The 23,964-nt window shown below is 31.7% G+C and overlaps 2 protein-coding genes across 3 annotated transcripts; one reads left to right on the forward strand and one right to left on the reverse strand.

Annotated features, from left to right (window-relative positions):
* Window positions 1-1,080: 1,080 nt before the first annotated feature.
* Window positions 1,081-1,911, forward strand: Cpr78E (Cuticular protein 78E). Its single transcript, XM_065503526.1, has 2 exons — window positions 1,081-1,209; window positions 1,280-1,911. Exons 1-2 carry the CDS (start codon window positions 1,198-1,200, stop codon window positions 1,778-1,780), a joined length of 513 nt encoding a protein of 170 aa, XP_065359598.1. The 5' UTR covers window positions 1,081-1,197; the 3' UTR covers window positions 1,781-1,911.
* On the reverse strand, window positions 1,908-23,623 carry LOC135953575 (ankyrin repeat and BTB/POZ domain-containing protein 2). Of its 2 annotated transcripts, none has more exons than XM_065503524.1 (5): window positions 23,032-23,623; window positions 3,531-6,550; window positions 3,100-3,463; window positions 2,714-3,038; window positions 1,908-2,655 (listed from the first exon to the last, which is right to left on the reverse strand). In XM_065503524.1, exons 1-5 carry the CDS (start codon window positions 23,601-23,603, stop codon window positions 2,380-2,382), a joined length of 4,557 nt encoding a protein of 1,518 aa, XP_065359596.1. In that variant the 5' UTR covers window positions 23,604-23,623; the 3' UTR covers window positions 1,908-2,379. The 2 variants fall into 2 exon arrangements, with proteins under 2 accessions (XP_065359596.1, XP_065359597.1); XM_065503525.1 differs by lacking the exon at window positions 23,032-23,623 and adding an exon at window positions 9,302-10,139.
* Between the last annotated feature and the right edge of the window lie 341 nt (window positions 23,624-23,964).

Genomic DNA, 23,964 nt, shown 5'->3' on the forward strand with positions numbered 1-23,964 from the left:
GATTTCAACAGACAGACAGACAGACAGACAGACGGACATGTCTTACTTTATAGGGTCGGAAATGAAAAATGTAGAAATTACAAACGGAATGACAAACTTATACCCTTCTCACGAAGGTGAAGGGTATAAAAAGTAGAACATTTTTTAATATAGTTTTAAATATATCTTTAGGTTAGTAAAGTCAATAGTAATTTATGTATAAAAACATTTAGATGTGAAGTTTACTTTTTTTCAACATTAAAAGCAATTTATTACGAAATTTCTTATGAAATTTTAATTAACAGTCTGAAAGTATTTTTACAAGATTCAGAATTAGTCCAAATACAACCTATACAAGAGTAATTTCACTGTAGCACGGTTTTAGGTAGCAGAATATTAGACAATATTAATCTAGCAGTATTTCTTATACAAGGTGTATCCTCAACCTAAATATTTATTACTCATAGAATTTAGGTATTTTTGTTTAACACAAGATCTAGTTTTTTTAAAAAAATATTTATGGTGATTAATTTATTTTTAAACAATCAGTAATTGACCAGCAAGACTGAACATATAATACCATACATCAGTTCAAAAACATTTAATTAAATAGCAATTTAGTACAAAAAGTTAAATTTTATCATCTTTAAGGTTTATTAACTTTCAAATCCATAAATTTTAGACCGATTCATAAAATATTTGGTAGATAAATTTAAATTAACGTAAATATTATGGTGGTGTAGGGTACAGAAATAATACTAAATCAATTCATTCATTAACACTACATACATTTCATATGAATTTTTTATTTAAAACCAGAATATTAGGTTTTTTTCTTCATAAATTGAAAACATTCAATAAATGCACAGTGCAACGTCATGCGGTTAAATGGGGTTAATGCGGCACATTTAATAAGCCTGTGCATGACTTATTGAATGTATAATGGCGCTGATGAGCCATAATGATACATACTTAAAATTAAATTTGAATTAAATTATATGTAGCATGGGGACAAACCGGCTTCATATTTTATTTTCAGCCAAATTTTACTTAAAAATACAAATAAAGAATTTTTAAGAACAATACTTTTTGTTTTTTGAAATAAAAACAATAAATTGACGGTTTTATTACTTTTAATGGGTATAAAACTTGCAGGTCTGGCAAGCAAAACAATCAATTAATGCCCAAAGTCAATAAGGATAAGTTGTATCGATCGTCATGTTAAGATATGTAAGTGTTGAAAAATAAATACCAAATCATAAGAATTCAAAAATAACCTGGTTTTAAACTCTATGTGTAGTTGTGTTTAATAGTGTTGATTTCCACCATTTATGGTGCTCCAGTGGATGATACTGCTAGCAGTCATGATGTACATCCAACTCATGTCAACTCAAATCCTTTGCATATCTCCTCACATGCTGTTGACGAGCATGTGCAGGAGGGTGACCTGAAAAAGCTGACCACCAAACCACCAAAAGTTGTGGAAATATTAGAATCTGGTTCTGAACATCAGGTAGATGGTTCTTATAGTTTCCATTATCGTGGAGCTGATGGCAGTTTCCGCGAAGAAACAGCTGTTGTAAAAAATCAGGGTATGGATAACGAGTATTTGGAGATAAACGGTGCTTATTCGTTCTTTGATTCTGATGGCAAAGAGGTAGTAGTGCACTACAAAGCAGATGATAAAGGTTTTGTTCCAGTAGGTAATAATATACCCGATGCTATATCACTGGCAGCCAGGGAAAACAGTCAACTTCCTCCTATCAAAAAAGATGACGACGATGATGATGACGATGAATGATTTCGTAGCCAGCCAAGACAATGTTTCTAAGACGATTGCTAAAAACTACATAAAATAGTCACTCATTAATTATTATTATTTCGCATTTAAATTTATAACATTTATTAAAAAAATTTCACGATAAAAATTAACTACAACATATTGTTTTATTTATTTTTTTTAATTACGACTTATGAAAACTGTGCACTGTTTATTATAATTTTGTTTATTTTTTTTGTTTTCAATAAAATTATATTGTAATAGTATGAGTATAACAGTCCGAAGGGTAATTATTTTGTTTTCATCATACAGTATTTATATAAATATATAGATTACATTTTTCTAAATGTATATAAAAAGAAAATATAGCAAAAAATAAATAAAATGAATTCTATTCTTGGAAGAAAAAGATTTAATAATTATTTAAATAATACAAAAAGGTTCTTTACAATAAGATACAATACTTACATAGACATATAAATATACATACGCTTGTCAAAATGACAGTAGACCGACCGACCAATCAAATTGATTTAAATATCGCTACTTCGTTCTAAAAAAAAACCTAAAACTAAATAACTATTCATTTAACAGAGTCTTATGGAAATTTCGTTTAATTTTCACTTCTGGCCAACTCCCAAGGTATTGGCATTATTTATGGATGAACCAGTCAAAGAAGGTGTGTTTAAGTGTTGGCGAAAACTGCAAGAGCCCAAGGACTTACGTTCCTTAATGCGCTGCTGCAAGGCCTGTAAAAGTCCAGTTAATACATCATGATTGGGTATCTTTTTGGCAAATAACAATCTCTTAACAGAGTCATCATAAGTCAACAGAGCCACCATATTCTGCAATAAAAAGCCCTGACAAAACTCCAACAATTTGAGGGCATTATAAACCTACAAGCACACAAATTTATTCATATTCATAATTTACACAAATTCAAAAGTTTCTTACCTTTGCATGTATATACATGGCCACCACATTGTCAATATCTATCATATCGGAGCATCTAGATTCGGTGTAGCGTAGTAGACCTTCCAACTGGAAGAAACTAGCGGCGGCCATTAGTTCTAAAACATCTCCTTTGGAGACATCTAAACTGCTACATCCTCCACTATATAAATACTGCATGACCAATTGAAATATATGATACCGTATATCATTGATTTGTACAGTGGGTGTGCTGCCCTCACTCAACTTAGAACAGAGCATGTTTTGGAATCTTGGTGAGGCCGTTACCAATACGATTTTGTGACCATAAAATATTTTGCCCTCAACTCTGAATAACAGAATGTTGTTAAATTTAATATAAAAAACAGATTTATTAATATTCAGCTCACCTAAATGTAACATCACTTAATTCTGGATTATTTACAAATTTCGGATCTATGCGAGAACTGTTTACAGGTTGTGAAACAGGCTCCTTAATAACTTTGATTTGTTGCCAGCCGAAACAGGTGGCAAATATGTCGGCCAGCAACAGGGTGGTGCCTTCATTCTTGCTATAACGGAATATATTAAACAGCAAAGGCAAGCATTCGCTAACAAATTGAACGCTATAGTCGTCGGGGCATACTTGTAAAAAGTCTTGGAGCAATTGATCTATAACAGCATCGAGGCGTATTTCATGAGCTGCCGCTAAAGCATGCATCCAGCAATGCAAAGTCCAAGGCACGCCTAGCGTTCGTAATTCAATCGTAATATCTATAAAACAATGTTTTTAATTTAACTATGTACAAAATATTGTGTTTTTATTATTTATTTATCATACCCAAATGATTGTTTTCAGCACTGTGGTACATGGCTTCTTGTAGACTCTTGATCTGAGTTTTGTTTAGAGTATTTGCAATTTCGCTATTCGCTAAACGATCTGCCACCGTGGTTGCTCTAGCGCTTGGACTATCACCCTCGGCCAACATTTCTTCCAAGGACAAAACATCCTTGGATCCTTGGGATATAGGCGTCGATAAAAGTTTTCTTAATACCGTACGTTGACCATGAGCTGCCGCTACAGATATAGCACAATAACAGCCTCTTTGTGCTGAGCCAGCAAAACTCATTGAGTCCTTTTGTTGGGTAGACAGGAAAGCATTAGCTCCATGCACTAGCAGCAAAGAAACCACTTCAATATTGCCAGAGCCGCATGCCACTTGCAAAGGTGTTAAAGTATGTTTATCTTCACTCTGCCTGGCTCCACCTTCCACCTTGCCACCACGTTCCAATAGGCATCTTAAAGCCAAAAAATTCGATCTACTGGCCGCAAATGTTACCGAAGTCCAGTGCTGTGTATCCGGATGGATGGCGGGATAGTTTTGATTACCTATTGCAGGAACTTCAATGTTTGGATCGCAGCCTGCATCAAGTAGAGCTTGTATGACCACTTCATCATTTCTTATGCTGGCAATCATTAAAGCCGTCATTCCAGCATGGTTGAGGGTATCATAGCGGGTAGTTGGCGGTAGCAAGTTTGAAGCCTGAGCTAGAAGTTCAGCTCTCCCCGTTAGCATTAGTTTAAAAGCCAAAGCAATTGTTGCACGTTTCCCTAACTCGGAGGTGTCTTCACTTATGCTCATTGGTATGGGTGTAGCCGTGGCTAAGTGGGGAAAGTGTGCCTTTTTCGTAGGAAGTTCTTCGTCATGTGACACGGAACGCATGGGACAGTCAACTCCTGGTAGTAATAGTCTGGCCGCCTGCATTATATCATCCTTGTCTACCATAACAGCACAGCGGTATTCAGCATGAGCCGATGCTACTCTTAACCATTCCACCAAAGGGGGCAGCACTACATAGGCACGTTCGTAACATAGTTCTTGCACATTCTGACTACTGTTAGCATTTGAGTTGTTGGCACTAACAGCTCCTTGCTGAGAACCAAATTCACTGTGCTCCAATTGCGAACACCTCATAAAATAGAAAAGAGCAGATAAAGCGGCATTTGATATTGCACAATGTTGAAATTTTTGCTGAGCTCTTAAAGTTAGCTCTTTCAGCTCATTGACACTGCCCACACAGGTGGTTAGTAGACAAGGTTCTAAACTTATATTACTGCTGCCTGCCGACGAACCACTTTGATGAGTACCCGAACCTAAAGACGACTGACTTGCCCATCGCGGCATTGTTAGGGCACCTGAAGCTATGCGGCCTGCATTCAGATGAGCAAATGGCTGAAGTAAGCCCCACATATCACCAGATATTGATATGGCATGTTCCAGAGCAGCTGCAGTTAATTGTGAAGTCGAGTCAGTAAGAAAACATTGAAGTAATATTTCTTCCAGCAGATTTTCAATGCCTGCACACAAATATACAGCAGCATATTCATGTATAAATTTTCCTAGTCGAGAATCAGTCATCCAGCGATGAAATCTCCCCACCGACAGCTGAATACCGGCTCTAGAGGATTTACTTTGCTTGAGAGCACTATCACCTGGTACCGCAAACATAGCTGCCGCTCTAAGACACGCTTTAATACAGGAATCTGCCAGCACAGGGCACAGGACAATTTTAAATGCACCTGCAACTTCTTGCTTTGAACATAAACCAAGATTGGAAGATAGACGTTGAACCTCACGAGCTATACGCACTAGAGCTCTTTGTAATAGGTAACCCAAACGTGAAACAGCATCAGGTGACACACGATCCGCTTGATCTTTACAACGACCATCACGTACAACTTTCATTATACAATGCTGGCTCCAGGGAGGATGTTGCAACTCCACCAAACGATTATGGGAATCCACCCAAACAAATTCATCGGCACTGGTTACATTTGTATTCACGGTTTCCAAGGAAGCATAACGACCTAAACGTCTTGCTGGTTCGGAGCTCTCTGAACCGGCACTGATACTGCTATAGGTGCTGGTACTAGTCTGGGAACGCATTGTAAGCTGCTGTATGGCTAGCTTAATATCTTCCAAGCCATTGCCGCTCCAGGGAGCTTTAGCAGGCGTAGCTCGATGTCTGGCTCTAGGATGATTGGCAGTAGTACGTGACCGCGTACTGCGGTTTGTAACTCCAGCAGCTAAACGATCTTCTGGCAAAGGTCCTAAGGCCACGCCACCTGGTGAAGAACTACCATGGCCTCCCGTATCTGACATGCTAGCATGTCCAGATGAGCGATTTTCATCTGAGGAACTATGACACTCTTGCACACGTTCCAAAGCGCGGAATTCATGATGATGAGTACGTGTCGAATGATTGGGTTTTGTGGAAGTGTTTGGACTGTGTTGATAACCCGAATCGATTGGTATACCTATGTTGGCCGAACTAAAATCCATAGATGATTTTTCAGAACTCCTCAGAGGTGTGCTGGTATTTAGGTGCTGCTGCTGCTGTTGTTGATTCAGACTCCCACTTAACATGGGCGGTTGCGATCTAACTGGAGTACTTTGTACCGTTAAACGTGCAGGTCCAGCTATAGCTCGCTGTGGTATGGGTTTGGTTATATTATTGCAATTGGAAGCCGAAGAGGTGTGATGTTTTGTTTGAGAATTCTCAAAATATGTTGTACCATTAGAGGAGATGTTTATCGGAGTTGCATTACTATGCCCTCCCGATGTGGGTATTAAAGGCCTTTGAGCCACTTCTTTGGGTATTCGTGGTGCTGGCGTGGCCACAGCTGGATTTTGTATACGTCCCGATGGCGTTGAAGGATTCTGCAGTGCGGATGCATTCAATGGCGAAATATTGGCACTTGAGTGATTCGTTGTAACCGGCAAACCCGATGTATAGGAAAAGGGAGCAGCAGCATTAGGCTGTTGTGAATTTATATCGGGGCGTATATTACCAATTGGCCTAAAATTAAATTAAGAATCACAACAAACATATTAATAACACCAAAACACCGTTAAAACAAAACAGTTTGACCTAAACTTATAACAGCTCACACTGCTACCAATCACCATGATATATGTATGTATGTATGTAGTTAGTATATTGTTTATTCAAATAAATTGTTATAAAAAAAATTCAAACAAAGATAACTGTTGTTCTAACACTTGACTGACAATCAAAATGAAATTATGTCACTATTTTGTTTGTTAGCTGGCTCTCTAGCACAATTCACACTTAAACTTTAGCTCCGGCATTCAGATAAAACACATCTTCTGCATTTGCATATGAATACGAATACGAACACAAAGATAACTGACTTACTGACTGACTACAACTACAAAAAGAACTGTTAAGAAAAGATAAAAATCAAAAGAACATGCCCACTGAAGAAATTATATGATTAAAGATACATATATTTCTACAGATACATACATACATAAATATTTTGCTTTATTATTTTTTAATTTAGGAATTTTTGTTTTGTTACAAAAGAATTATTACTAATACCACTATTATTGAGTTCAAACCGCGCACGTTGTATTCCTATAATACCTTAAATTAGGGTTTAAAACCCATCAATTAAAATCTCCAAATGTTTGTAGGTTATTTTTATTTTCCAAGCCTAAGGCCGAATACAATTTATTCTTTTAAATTGAAATTGTGTCATGCTTGTTATAGCAGTTCTAATTTATAGTTCTAAGTACATAATTAATTTAAATGATCTTAAGCTTTAATCTCTCGCTTACGAAGAGGCGAAAGGTTGTAATTTGTGTTTTTTTTTGCAAAAGTTTTTTTTTAATTTTACAAACTAATTTTTTCATGCAAATTATTTTTTTTTTTTAAAGAAATAATTTTTTTTATTTTAAAATTTGTGTTGAACATTTGTTATTAATTGTAAAAATTTAGGTTTTTTATCGTTCGATCATATTAATGAACTTCTCAATATCGATAATTCCAAATCTATGTAAATTGATCAAAATTTTAGTTGAATAATCATATACTCGTTTTTTAGTTCATACTTGAGTCATGAAAATATAGTTATGAAAATATACAGTGGGTGACAATACAATCAAAACATTTTTTGAAAACTTTATTACATAATTTCAGTTTTCAAAAACAAGACCTTTTACTAAATATAAATGTATATTTCTGAGATAAATTAAAATTTACTAGATTTCTATTAAAATATAAAAACATATTTATAGAATGTGGTTACTCATCTTAGCATTGACAAAACAATGGAAACTTTCAATCATCTACATTATTATTTCAATATTTATTTTATTGAATATTGAAATAATGAAATTGAATACTGTATTCATTTCAGATGAATCCAAATACCATTTAAGATGAAGTGATGAAAGAACATTTGTAAGACGTCCGAAAGGGAAGGGAGTGGCGCTGTTTTTCAGGGCAATTCATAACATAAATGATACCATGACTATATCCATATGCTAGTATGGAGATGACCACAAACACACTACTAGGATTTTAACTGAGTGGTTACAATTCAATGAGGAAGTAGTCTGCCCACGAAGGAAGCTTTAGCAGAAGCTGTTATGAGGGAATATCCAACAAAAAACAAAGTCACTAAAAGGGCCAGAAAATTTTTACAAAAATTTAAACCTAAGTTTAATACTTTTTATTTTGTTTCCCATTGTCAGAATTTAATTAATTTTATTCCTATTGTGTAATTAAAACAAAAATGAAAATTTGAATTTTTTTTGGAAAATTATTCTTAAAAACACTTTTGTATCCCAATATCCATTATTTCTGGAATTCAAGTGTTGAATTCCAGTCAACATTTAACTTTATTTCAGTATCATTCTCCAGCAAAAATTGTACTTTAATGGCTTTCATGCCTTAGTGCAATTCAAGTCGACATTATAAGTAAATTTAAGCTTTGAAATAAGCTTTTTTATTAATCCTAGTAAAATTTTACTTTAAGGTATAATCAAGGCGAATGTAAAACATTCCTGTATTATCATTGCACAATGCTGTTAATTTGTAGTCACGGTATTACAGCAACATTAAAAACAATAGTCGCGGAATTGCAACTCTGGTAAACAGTATGTTGTGGATATGTTTATCAGCATTGCAATAATTTTGTACTGAAATCTTAAAGCTTATAAAACTGTTTCCGGGGGAGAGCAATTGTTTTGGGTAGCAATATATACGAGTATATAGTGTAAGATGTATTAGTTTAAATCTAAATTTTAGTATAAAACAAGTAATAGCGCTATATTCGGCTCCGCCGAATCTTATATAACATTTAAGTTAAAGATTGAAAAAAATTTAAAAAATATTTTTGGTGAAAAAAAATTATTGAAAAATAAATTCCGCTTAAAAATATTTTTTCCGGTATTGACCCATATGTCTTTGGAAAGGAATGCCTTTCATTTGGTATCCATATTGTCTATTTAGATGTTTTAGTAATCTAGATAAATAGTTAAAAAATAGGCGAACAAATCGGCCGATTTTCCAGATTTTAAATAGCAACTGAACCACGGCTATACCCGATAATACGATATATCAATGATTTTTGTAAGTTATTTGGGGGCTTCGGAAAGTTAATTTCAACAGACAGAGGGCATGGTGATATCGACTCCGGAAGTGTAGGGTATACAAATAGTTTCATTACTAAGTGATGCAAATACTACTTCCAATTAAAGTTACTAAATATTTTAAAGCTTAATAACTGTTACAATTTACCGTGCTCTCCATTCCTGCACAAAACTCCAATCACAAGGTTCACTGAGAACATCATCACCATCTTCGCTACACTCATCATCACTAATATCCTTTGGTTTACCCACCACAGCTTGGGTAGGTTTCGATACCTTTTCCACCAAAGCAGTAGCTCGCTGATAGTTGCCTTCAATTTTAATATTAATCACACCATTCTCCACACTTTCAATGTATGGCGGCAATTCATCGTTCTTTAACGCTTCACTACTTCTACTCATGACCTCATTCTGCAGCTGGTTGTTAGTTATTTGCAGTTCTAGTGTTGAAGGTAACGATGCCGCCATCTGCTTCTGCTCCATCACCACCTCCTCCGCTTTTGATTCTTTGGTGGCATCTATTAAATTGGATTTACCACGATAAGCCAAAGAGTCACCGAAGTAAATGACAACCTTGTGATTGGGTTTTGGCGCTGTGGCGGGTTTGTCTTTGCCTAAGATGGGCGAAGTAGATGAGGGAGCTTGTGTTACAGGTGTGGGTGATGGTGTATTCGTTTGGCGTTTGCAGAAATCATAAATGTGTCCCATATCGCGCTGTTGGCACATTTCACTGCATTTCAGGGACTGTGGCTGAAATGTTTTAAGGGAACTGGAACCACGTCTGCGTAAAATGAAATTCTCATTAAGTCGTCCAAAAATGGAGGTACTAGGAGGGCGAGGTGCTGGTTTCTTGGGAATTTTAATGGGTTTAAAACCTCTCAGTTCTCTGCACAAACTGCAGTTACAATCTTTGGCGCAATACATGTTTGAACTTGCAAGAAGTTGGGATAAATATCCAAAAGCTTTGGTTTATATAAATGGTATTTAGTGAGTAAGTACTTTTCCAAAAAAAGTTTCTTTTTTAATTAAGTTTTCACATTTCTAATAGTATTTTTATTTTATTTCTTGTTGTTACTTTATTTACACACTCATATTAAATATTTAATGTTTTCGCGTTTAATTTCGGTTGTTTGGAAAAACATAAAATTGTTGTTTTGTATTATTGTGTTGTGTTGTGTTTATTTTTAATTTCGTTCCATTCATTAATTTTGTTTATTACAAAATTTCCTGCAGACACACTTCACTAGTGACCGAACGTTTAATAAACATTGAAAAAAGGCTATGTATTGGAAACTCTAAAAATCACAATAATTTAATTTTGTTTTTATTTATTTTTTTTTAGCTACAAATTTCCAAATTAGTTTTTCCGTTTTCAAACTATTACGGCTACATTAGAGGGGTTCTCTTTAGATTTTCATTTTTTTTTCGAATTTTCTCCCCTCTATTTGGGTTTCAGACAACCGTTCATGACCAGCAGCAAAATGAAACTGAAACTTGTTTACGGCTTACGATAGTTTGCTTTGAATATAGCAGTATCATAGTTAGAGCTTAAAGCGCTGCAGCTGCGCCGCTTAATAGGCGTTTCAAATTGTATCTCAATGAACTGAACTGAACTAAACTTAACTGTCAGTGTATCTGTGTGTAGCTGCTTTGTAAGTTTTGTATGCTTTGAGACTTTGAAAATCTTTGAAACTAAAGTGTGAGTCTTTGTTTCGTAAAATATACATACAGCCAGCAGAAAACAATGGCAAAACAGCTGAAAAAAAACTGCAAATGCAAATTTATTATTTATACAATTTCCATTTGACTTGAAACTCCATGGGAAGTTTCGTTAAAGAAAATTTTGTAAGACAAAACATTTTGTATGCACTTGTAGAGGAAACTATGTACGTACATAAACGGAAACTTTAATATTTTCTTTACTTTTTCAAAGCTTTTAAACATGTTAGAACTATTTAGAGTGTTTAAATAATTTAGTGCTTGAAAATAGTTTTGAATTTGAAAAATTTTAAATTCTTAGATTTTTTTGTGGTGATTGTTTAAATACTCAGTTCCATTTTAAATACAACTAACTACATACAATAAAAATATGTTTTTGTTATGAGCGTTAACTATGATTTTATGCTCTCATGTAACATGCAATTTGCATGTAATTCTTTTTTTTCTACGAAGAAACATTCCCCCCTTTTGTTAGAGCTATTGTTGTTTACTTCCCGGTATTAAAATAAAGAAAATAAAATTAAATTTGAACTAAACTGTCTTGGAGTCATATCTAACTATGCACAGTTAAAACCGAAACGAATCTAGACACTGTGTTCTTATTAGAACAAGCACACAAAAAAAGTCCATCTAATGACTAAGAGGCACGCAGCCTAGACATCATGTCAGAGCATAATGTGATGGCTTAACACTTGCATACAGTACGAGCAGCATATAATTGGAATAACTATAAAAATAATAGAAAAAGTACCCAGCAGTTTTACAAGTAGTCAATGTATCCCTTGGAGACTGTAATTGTCACTAATTTCTGATCACTTGGCTGACTCTAATTTATATATTTTGGGTCATTTGACAAGTTTGTATGTATGTGCTCTTTGTAGTGGAAAAAGAGAATAAATTAGTTACTTTGTTCATCCATGGTAATCTATCGTGAAGTCAATTGTCACTTAAGTGTCTCCAGTAGTCTAGAGAGTAGTCACTTTAAACCTTTAGTTTGTACGGCACTTTAGAAAGTAGTTATTTTACCCACCAGATGCAATATAGTCGGATGAAGGTTGTTTTACAAGCAATCGATTATTGGACAGTCTAGGAGATGTCTTTTTAACTGACTATTTGAGGTCAATTAGCCTCCGCTTAGCAGGCGTAGCTAGTAAGGTAACTAACTCTAAGTAAGCAGTATGTGAATTCAATGCGTTGACTACTTTGGACCAGCTATTAGACAGTTTCTTTGTAATATAAAAGAGTCAGTTTGAATAACTAGTCACGTAGCTATTTATTAACCAGTGGTCAATAGTTCCTGACAAGTGCCCAGAACTTTTTCTAATGAGAAGTTTACTCTTTGTAATTTATGTGGGGACAATTGACTTCCGCCTAGGATAAGCATCTGTTAAAATAACTATTTTTGTAATTAGTGGTGAACCCATTGATGTATAAAATAACTAGTTCGGGACACTTAGCTAGAACTGCTGGGATGCCTTTGCATTATTTTTTACATCTTTATATAGCTGGGAGCCGCTACCGTAAGTGAGTGTTATTTTTTTCAATTAAAAGAATCATATAAATATAAATTTATTTTATTCGTATAATTTAATTTTATTTTATTTTTTTATTAACCTATTCCAGAATTTGTTCTTATATATTCTACGCATGCTGTGTCATGTTCCAAAGACCTTTACGGGTTCTCCTCAAAAATAGATTATCATGATTAGTTATATATAAACAGCAACAAAAATGCCAAACAATCATAAAAAAACTTGATAAAATGCATTTCGCCTCAAATGACATTTGAGTTCCGTTGAAAAAAAATGGTTAACAAAAATACACACTTTCTGGTAGTTATTTTCAATGAAACAAATAAAAAAAAAAACGAAAATTTTTACAAAGTACTTGAAACCAGTTTCTTTTTGAAATAAAAGTTATTAAAGGAATAATAATAATAATAAAAACAATTCATAGAAAATACATAGCTGGACATTAGGGTGGCCCCATATTTTACACTTTTTTGAATTTTTTACCAAGTTTTAAAACGTTTAGAGATGGCACATTTTATTAAAAATGAGGACTTTACAATAAATGTCGTGTCTATTGAGTGTCATATCTCTCATTTATTCTCACTTAGTTATTGAACATTATAGTGTAAAAACAAAGTAATTTTTTGATTCGAAAATGTCGAATTTTGTGCCAACAAAGCGTCATATGCGGGAAGTTTTGCTTTACTACTTTGATTTGTAAAGTGCCGCTGAAAAAAAGAGTAACCCTAATGGATATGCTCTACACAAAACAAAAGAATTAAGCAACAAACATTATAAGTAAGAAACATAAAAAACATAACAAATTATGTTCAGTTTTTCAAACTCAATATGATTAAATACTTATTATAAAAAACAAAGTGTGTAAAAAGTAACATAACAAAAGCAACTAAAAAAACTGCTCCCCTTTGAAAGTGCGTTATTTGTAAACTTAGATAACAAATGAAGCTCATCATCATTTGGATTTGATTTCAAAAACAACAACATTTTTTACTCACACACTTCTGTTTTTTTTTCTTTCATCTAAAACAAAAAAAAACCACCTCCAACTTAAGTATTATTATTTATCATCAATTTTCTTACAGAAAAAAAAACTACCCAAAAAGACGGAAAACTTTAATTTAATGCACACTTTCTTTTCTTTAACATTTCGTTAGACTTATTGTTTTTTTTGGTTGATATTTTTCGTTTTCGTTTTCAGTTTCAATCCAATTATGAATAAAAATGATAATTAATTTATTATACAACCAAAAAAATATACCTTAATATCAGACAACCAACATTGTGTACAGGAAAACAAATGCGAATGCAATTAAATTTTTTTCTCTCTACTTTTTTTTTTTTTGGTGGTGGGAAAAATATTGCCCCCAACTGCTTTCCACACAACATCATGCTTTATAGCTTAAATCGAAAAAAGCAGCAACAATGTTAAAGAAATGCTATACATTATTAGAAATTTTAATGTAATATTTGCGTGAAAATTCGAAATACTCTGACAATAGGCAACAAGACATTTTAATGATAACAACAACAATAATATTTTCGTGGTAAATTAGTTAATATAAGGTGCCAGGCAGTCAACAATCACAACAACAATAACAACAACATGTTGAGGTTGAGGTGTAAAGCCAGACTTGAGCCTCCCTCACAATTTCGAGCAATTTTGTTGTTGCACAACACAAGTTTACAATGAAAAGTGTAAGTGAAGCAAACTGAAATAACTAACGATATAATTAACATTATTATTTTTCTGTAAGTTGTATTTAGATGTATGTATGTATGTTTGAATCTAGCAACTGTCAAGTCTTTTATTTTGAAAATAATCATGAATATGTCACTGGATTAACAAGTAACACAAACATATTAAGAAACTTTTCTACAGGAGAAATTTTTTAATAAAGAAAAATTGCTGTTTTTTGCCATTAATTTAAAATGCATTTACAACTTAAAACAATAGAAATTAAATATTTATGTATATATATACTATGTACATATGAATGTATGTATTTTGTTTGCAAGAATAATAAATTTAATATATATGTATGTACATTTGAATGCCTTATTCTCCAAATCGATTAACTACACTTTCTGCAATAGCCTATTTTCATACAAAATAATTTCTATATGAAACAAATTACTATACTAAAAAAACTAATGACAAGATTGGTTTAGCTACTTTATGTTTTAAGGAGTTAATCTATTTGCTACTTAATAAATATATAGAAAATGTGTCGAAGTGAAGGTATTTGTCAAACTAATTTTAGCTATGTATCTCGTACTTGATGTTATCATCGATTTCCAACAAGTTGCTTATAAAACTGAAAAACATATGACATTTCTTCTTGGAGTTGTCATCAATCTTAAACAATCATATTTTAACAAAAAATATATTTTTCATAGTCTTTCTGATACATTGTATATTCGGCTATACCGAATCTTTTTAACCTTCACCCTATATTAAAAACAATTTTTGGTGAAAAAAAATATTGATAAAAAATATTTGATGGACAAAATAATTTGCTGAATTTATGAAAAATAATTTAGACGAAAAACAATTTTTGGAAAAAAGGTAAACAAATGAGGTAGTCATGGTTTTTTGCTTATATCTCAATCATTTATGTCTGATTTTTTCTATCAATCATGTTTGTAAGTTATTTGGAGGCTTTGTAAACTTGATTTCAACAGACAAACTAAACTTATAAAATAGGTTTGAACGTACTATGGAAATGGTGGCGATTATAATGCAGGTTATCCACCAAAAATCTTATCAAAACAAATAGCCGCGAATATCACAAACAAGCTAAATCCCACTAAATCATGGAAACTATGCCAACATTTCAAGTGTCGTCAATATGAATCTTCTTCTTGACTACACAATACCTGTACCCCTTTTTGATCCAGGATTTATGATTAATAAATCGGATAGATCTGACAATGGCCTCCATCTTTCGAAAAATATCATCCTGATAGGCAATGACGTATCAAGATGGCACGAAATGTTCGGATATTTTCAGACCAGCTGAATCTAAGACTGTTCCTTAGGCTAGCAGATTACGGTAGTACAATTCATGCCAAAATCATGATTATTAAAATAATAGAAGGACATATATGGACAGGAAACAGTGGAGTCAAATGAATTCAAACTTCACCTTATTGTCAAAGGAAGATGAAAGAAGTCACTTACAAGGAGACCACAATGAGGACATGACATTCGATAAATTTTCCTAGATTCCATCTAAAAATCCGATCATTACTTGCCACTAGCATCTGGGTAAACACTCTCAAAGGTAACGAATCCCTTACAATGACTTCTGCAGAAGTTGCAATGACAAGAATTAAGACAACTGAACATCCCACGTTTCCGCGACAATTGGATCCAGAACGATCCGAGTCTCACCCAGCCAAAGATTGGCTACTCAGCGACAGCTGTATCAACCGGCATTTTTTTTCAGGGAGGAACTGTCAATACAACAACAATAACTTAACATTATCTCTGTCAATGTTCGGTTTTTGGGAATCTAAGACGTCCGATTCAGGTCACCATGCCAATGGAAAAACGATACAAAACATTTTTTGCAGAAGTTAGCTGGTGGAATCATCAAGTATCCCAAGATGAAGGTGCAGGCACAGAAGTCTTGTGTAAAAATTAAAACTTAACACTTTTTTCTTACTATTTAGGTACAATTGCGCCGATGACAGGAAAACAAAATTCCAATTGGTTTCCGAGATATAAATGTGAAAAAAATGGCATGTTCTTCAAAAATGCCAAGTCTTAGCCATAATATTCATGAGGCCATAAAATCCTAACAACAGCTCACATCATCAAAACCCATATAGGGTTTTGTTAATTTCGATAAATGACTTCAAAAATGTTGCACTGTGAAATCATTCAAATTCAATCATATTGTCGTCAACCATATAGTGGCAATCATGTAATTATAAAATATGAACCAGAACATTAGTGATGAAACCATATTATTGATATAAAATGTATTTAACGATAAAGTTGTTTGATACAAACATTTATGATTACATAGAATGTCTTTTTTATGCGTATGCATTTCTACTAAGAACAATATGTGATCATTTGATTGATGTTAAATACTGCTGAAGGAAAATTTAATTGGTTACAGTAATATATCACAGTAACAAATATTTGATGTCATGCCAACTCCTAGCATTTACTGTCATATGCTTTCTTATATGAACTGTCATATATCTTGTATATCTGTAAACATACATATAAATAATCTCTATTTCTTCTATAAATATTTGTTAATATTTAAATTGATTTGTTGCTACTATTTAAAACAAAAATACCCCTCCAGGCTACAGCAAACATATACACATTTGACAAGCGTATACAAAAAAGCGTGAAATAAGCGCATTAAATTAATTTAATCTGATCGTACAAAAAACAGACTACAAAAATTCAACAATAGTTGAAACAAAAAAAAAAACAAAAAACAATGCAATAGGCAAAGTTCAGGTTGAAATTTTACAATATGTAGAAAAATAAACATGAGGGAAAAAAACTAAATATAACAACATGTAATTGAAATTTTAGATGGCAAAAAAAATACTAACTGCAAAAAAGTAACAATAGAGTATTCAAACAAAGTCAGATTTTATGAATTTGTAGACAAATAAAATAACTCCCACACTTTCTCGCTTTGATTAACAATAATGTAATGAAACAAAAATTCAAAATTCAAGTACAGACATGAAACTTTTAGTAAGAGACGAGAGTGGATGCTAATGAATCTACATATAAATATTTATGTATATATTTAAAAGATGAAGACCACAATTTTTGGATTACAGAGATTTCTATATATTCGTATGTTTAACAAAAAAAAGTTTAACAACCAAATAAAATTTGGCCACAAGTTAATGTGGCAGTTGAAACAAATCGTTAAATTGAAAAAGGTAACCACTGCAGTGCGTGTTGTGGTCGATTTAAAATAAAATAAAATCCATTGAAAGTTTTGATGCTAATTTTTTTTTTTTTTTGCTAATACTTATACAATCATACTTATACAGAAATGAACTCTCATATACATATATTTGATTTCATTCATGGTTTACTTGCTGTATTTACTCGTTTATACTCTTTATTTAACTTTATAGTATTTCTGTTTTGTGTTTTGCGTTATTTTTTTTTTTTTCAATTTTTTGTTTCACTTGTGTTCATACTCGTACGACAATTGCCAACTTGACAATTACATTCAATTCTCACACTTTGACATGAAGATAATAATAATAATAATGACTGTGAAGATAAAGTTTATAAATTATTTAAAAATACTTTTAGTTATTTTTTTTTAAACAAAAAGGAAAATAAAAAAGTTTATTGGCCTCATCATAAAAACTAAACATTTATAAATATTTAACCCTCTTTGTGAGGAAATAACTTTCATAAGGTTAGCTTGATTAAGTACCAATTATTTTTAAGAGAAGCTTGACGATACAAGCCGTTTTGTCTGATTATTGAACTCTATTTATTACATTATAATTTTTGGTTTAACAAAATATACAACTACTGTTCTAGAATATAAAAGGTCTGAGTAAAATATAGAAATTGAAATCACTTTTTTCATGGTAGATATTAAAAATTATTATTCCTTTTTTATTTTAGAAAGTGAAGGCCATTTTTATACTTTAAAGGGTTAAGAGTTATTAATATAAAAATTAAATCTAAGTACGCATATAATTGTTATAAAAGCCAATTATTATTAACTTTGTGATAAATTAAAACAAAAAACAAAATTATAATAATCAAAAATTGTTGACATTTTTGGAATGAAACTTTTATACATAAATTTTTTTTTATTTTAGACTTTAACAACAAATTAGATTTTTATGGCCATACTACGTATTTGTTTAATTAAACACACATGTATGTATGTATGTATGTATGTACTTAAAACCGGCTAATACGAAATACATATGTATTTATTTCACTCACTCTGTGTAAGACAGCAATTTGAAAGTTTTTGCTTAATCACAGGATAGAAAGATCCGATTTGAAGTAAATAAACACAATTTAATTAAATTTTCATATCATTGGAATGATCTTAGCAAGGGCCTTCTAATGCCTTAAACATTAATCCAAACGGCTCCAAACTGTCTTGAAATTTTGTGGATTTATGATAAAAATGAATGAATTGTGGAATTTTAATACATTTTAAGGGTACATATCTGTAGTTTATGCTCACTTAGTTATTGAACAGTAGAGTGTAACAAACAAAGTTTTTTTGGTTCGAAAATGTCGAATTTTCGGCCAACAAAGCGTCATATGCTGAACCACTCGGAATGCTAACCGAAGCTTATGGTGGTGAATGTGTTCCATCGGTTTCAACGTGCGAGATATGGTTTGTGAGGTTCTGAAGTGTTGATTTTGACGCACAGGCCAGCCAAAAAAGTATGAAGACCATCAACAAGAGCTTGCAAAATCATTGGGAGCAATTTCTAAACGTTTGCAAGCAGAAGGATTCATCCAAAAGCAGGGAAATTGGGTATCATACGAATTGAAGCTGGGAGACCTTGAAAGACCCAGAAATGCTTCTTTCGCTATAAAAGAAAATCAGTTTTGCACCGAATCATTATTTGCGATGTAAAATGGATCCATTACGATAGCATAAGAGATCGTAAGTGAAGCCCTGCCAACCAACAACTGATTCGTTTGAAGCGAAAAAGCCCAGATATGAAACCGTAATAAGTGATGAAGTATTATATGTTTGTCCTTCTTTTAAATCTTCCGTGTTTTATTATACATTTTCTTTTGTTAAATAAACCACGTGGTATAAATTCGTCTTGTTAATTGTTTACATACATTATACATTTTCTTTTGTTACTTTTTCGTACATTTTTTTGTTTGCCTCCGCCATATTGCTAAAAAATGTTAGTCTATGATTTTCCCTTTTACAATGCAGCAGGTAAAAAATCGATGAACGTTCGGCAACATGTTGCAATACCTGTTAAAAAGTATTTATAATAAAATGGTTGGGAAGTTTTTCCTCTAACGCCTTATAGTCCAGACCATGCCCCGTTCGACTACTATTTATTTCGATCGAAACAGAACACTATCTCTGTCATACGTTCTTGGCCTCAAAATATGAGCAGTTCTTTTGGCTCAGAATTCATATGTTAACAGAAAAATGGGAAAAGGTCACATTGAACAAATATTTCAAAATAAAAGCTAAAAATTTAAAAAAATCTGCAATTTTAGGTCATACGACTATAAAATTTATTTTTTCAAAATTATTTTCTCTATTATTCAGTAAAATATTTACAACAATCCATTAAAATTTCAAAAATTATTATGATGCCTTGAACTGTTTAGGTTTGAGAAATTTTTGCCAATTACGTTTGACCAGAGTACGGAAATAAACAAATCGAAACGTTTGCTATCGTTTTGTTTTGTTCTTTTCAGTGAGTAAAACAAAAACCAAACATAAACAATGAAAATGATTGTGCCATTTTGTTTTGTATTGTTTTTGCTCGTGAGCGCAAACTGTACATTAATATAAACGTACGCAACTAGAAAAGAAAAGAGTAAGAACAATATTGAAACATTCTGATAAAAAACGTTTAACAAACGTTTGGTAATTGATTTACTCTTTATAATAGAGAACACAAAACAAAAAAAAAACAATCAAATAAAAAATACGTGTCTCTATCTGTTTTGTACTTAAATGTACGATTGTAATGGTAAATTAAATAATGCAGATGAGTGATAAGCCAATCGTTTCGTTTTCTCTCTTTGTCACTTGAAAAGTTTTTGTTTTTGCTCATGTACAATACAATTTAAAATTTTTGATTTGTTTTGTACATTTTGCAAACGTTTGCGAAATGTTTTTGTTTATTTTCATACTCTGCGTTTGACATCAAACATGTAAAAATTTAAAGTTTTGAGATTTATTTTTATTAACATTTGAGAATAATACAACAAAGTAATGCAGAACCTATTATTTTTATTCAGTCCATATATTTATTTACTACAATCATATATATGATTGCTGCAATCGTGTGAATGTTAGCTTAATTATACAAACAAACAAACAAAATGTGAACATGTCAAACAACCCATTTCATTCAGTTGCTTGATGTTGTTGTGGATATTTTATTTTTTACCCAAAAAAGCACACAAATTAAATGCCTCTATTTGCCTACCAATGGCCTAAAGAAAAACTATTTTGTATACTGAGATCTAGAATATCTTGTATACGTTTTAGATACACAATTTTTCAAATAGTATTTAAAAATACACCAAACTGCGTATGTTTGAATACTATTAATGTAAACTTTTAGTTGCAACAAAATATTTTAAATTTTTTTTATATTTCTTCCAAAAATTTCTTGTCACACTTAAGGGTGAGAGGGGGCGTTATAGCATTTTGTAAGAAATAATCTAGTATGTATTGATATGTAGGTACATATTTAAGCCTTAAAAGTGCAGGTGTTGTATAGATACCACAATCTAAAATAACACAACAAACAAAACAATAAAAAAAACCTACAAAAAATTATTGAACAATGAACAATAGCAAACCTAATCAAAAAGCAATAAATATATTTTTATTTTTTAATTTTCAGCAAAAGCAATTGTTGTTAAAGTGTTTGCTCCACATTGGGTTTTGTTAGTTTTTTTTTTTGTATGTAAAGCTCATATAAGCATTAAAATAGAAAAGCCATTAGACAACAATTGTTATTTTTTTATGTTTTTTTTTGTGTGTTGAATGTTTGTTGTAATTCTACAAATACAATAAATAAATAAATCTATTACATAGAGTATTTGTATGTATACATTACATGTGTTTGAAAATTGTTTGATGTTTGTTACATAAGATGTAAAAAATGGACATGTTAAGGTATACTGGCATATTAATAAATAAATAAATATTTTGTGTTTGTAATTGTAATTTAATCTTAAAACAAAAGACTTAAGAAACAAACCTAACAATCTTATGGTCAGTTATGTGTAAATGTTCGAGTTTATTTCAGTTTCAGTTTTTACTCGTACATATACATATATGACTTTTTCTAAACAATTATTCTTTTTAGCATAAATAAATATTTTTCCATTTTTCACAGTTTGACCTTTAACTGTTACATTTAAGTTTCTCTTTGAGTTGTAGCTATCTATGTATGTTTTCCCTGCAAACCTCCATTTCAGACCACCATTTTTCACAATGACACATATTTAAACGTTAGATTTTTGTGCGCTAACAAATTATGCTTAACTTAATCATCATACATCATCAAAAGAAATACTTAAACATACATGTACAGTATAACTAACTATAACTATAATGTTGAAGACTTGTATCATAATTTTATTTTTTTTAAATGAACAAAAAAAAAACACAACAATAGCTTTTGCTTAAGACTTAGAAACACTTGTGCTTATAAATACACTCTCAGAGCTCAACGAATGTATTCGCATAAGCAAACAAACCAACAAATTTTTTTTCATATTTCACTACAGTCATAATATCAATTTTCACATATTTACCTTGACCAAATTGTGTTTTTGTTAAGCTTTTCAAATAGCAACAAAAACTATAAAGAAAATCTTAACGTAAAATTCGTTTAACTGTATGCTATTTATCTTATTGTGCTACTATTCTAAATTGAAATTGTTTTTCTAACAATAACCAACAAAACAACGAAACACTTGAACACACATCAACGTTTGATAACATGACCAGGTATGAAATCATTTTGATAAACTTTTTCTTAGCAAGATAACCCGCCCAGATAAAGAGAAAAAATATTATTTTCACTTAATCTTCAAAAATAATTTGCCAGTTGAATGAATTGTTTTAACTTTTAGAACGTAATGTAAAATTTAAGAAAGTTTAATATTTATAATTTTTGTTTGTTAATAATTTTCTTAAGATTTAATGCAAATTTATTATTAGCATGTTCTCAATTTAATGGTCTGATGCTTGAAAGTGGTAGGTACTATTATTATAAATAAATGGAAATTTTCTTTATGAAAATTAAATATAAGAAAATATGTAATTAAAGAGACAAACAAATATTAACAAATTTTAAATTATAATTTGAGATCATTTTTGTTTGATAAAACTATTAATTAAGTTTAGTAAAATGACCTTGTATGTATATATTAATACATCATTAATTATGTTTAGAATAATATATCGATTTATGTTAAAGGTTTATATTCTTTGCATAACGTTTATTATTTCATCTGGCATCTTCATTTATTATTTCATATTTCTGTGACAAGCCTTAAGTTATGCTTTAAATTTGTAAGATCATGTTGCAAAGCTAAACATTTCAATTGCCTACTTTCGAGCTGTTGTATAAATAGTAAAGAGATCAGCTCTAGCATAGTTGCCAGATTTAATGATTTTTAAAACAATTTCTTTTTAATTTTTTAAATTACGATTTTTTCGTTCATTCTATCTGTAGAACTCAAAAAAACTTAAATTTTTAAAATCTGTTATTATTTATAAAATCTATGTAGTGAGGTCTGTGTTTAAATCATATTATCAAATCAGTACAGTAATTTAAATGATTTATATCTAGTAAATATCATTTCTTTGTGCATTCGGCCCTACTGTGAAATGTGTTTATATACATAGATAGTGTTACTTACCGTCTTGGCTTTGGTCTTACTATCTCATGATTGGCATTTGTTATACATAAAGGACTTAGGGCACCAGCTAAGTGCTCTACACCAAGACCGGGATCCCAACTGTGGCGTCCAGGCATGTTTGAATTTGGTATGTTGCTTTGATTGTTCGCTCGACTACTACTGGTCACTTGTTGACGTGTAGTGTTTATGGCACTACTACCGCAACCACTGCTAGGTGAGTTGACATTTGATTTTATAACTGCAATGCTATTGCTGCTGTTGTTGTTGTTATTATTGCTGTGGCTGCTACTATTGTTAATTGTGGTTCTTGCGGCAGGTAATGGCACTTGTAGGTTTTTCGAGGGATAATTATTGCTGCTATTGTTGACCACATTTGTCGTTTGCATGGAATTTGTGGTATGTACTTTGGTTGTTAGGTTATTGTTATTGTTACCACTACTGCTACCACTGGCACTACTACTACATGCACTACTATTATTATTATTATTTAATGCTGTAGTTGTTGAGGAGACTTTGGCTCTGACCGTGCCCTGTTGTGTAGCAGGGGAACTTAGCGATTGATTGAGCACCATTTAGAAAACAGCATTTGTCCGTTCAGCTATAAATTGAAGAAAGCAAAAAAAAAAAAAAACAAAACATAAAATCAGAATAATATTTAATTTGAGGTCAAATATCAAGTATTGTTATAAAGCTACACATTTAATTATTAACATAAAAACTTAAAATAAAATTAGTTTATTTAACGGTCTTTATCACGTTATAATAATAACAAACTCGAACAAACATACAGCTATTGAATACAATTTAAATAAATAATTCATACAATTTGTTTTCATTCCCCGGTATTGTTGAATGGAACAAAGTGTCATAGATATTGTTTATATTGTAATTAATGACTTGGTTCCAAATATAAACTGTCATTCTGGTTTTCTT

Source organism: Calliphora vicina, chromosome 3 (assembly GCF_958450345.1).
Source record: "Calliphora vicina chromosome 3, idCalVici1.1, whole genome shotgun sequence".
NCBI classification, from domain to species: domain Eukaryota; kingdom Metazoa; phylum Arthropoda; class Insecta; order Diptera; family Calliphoridae; genus Calliphora; species Calliphora vicina.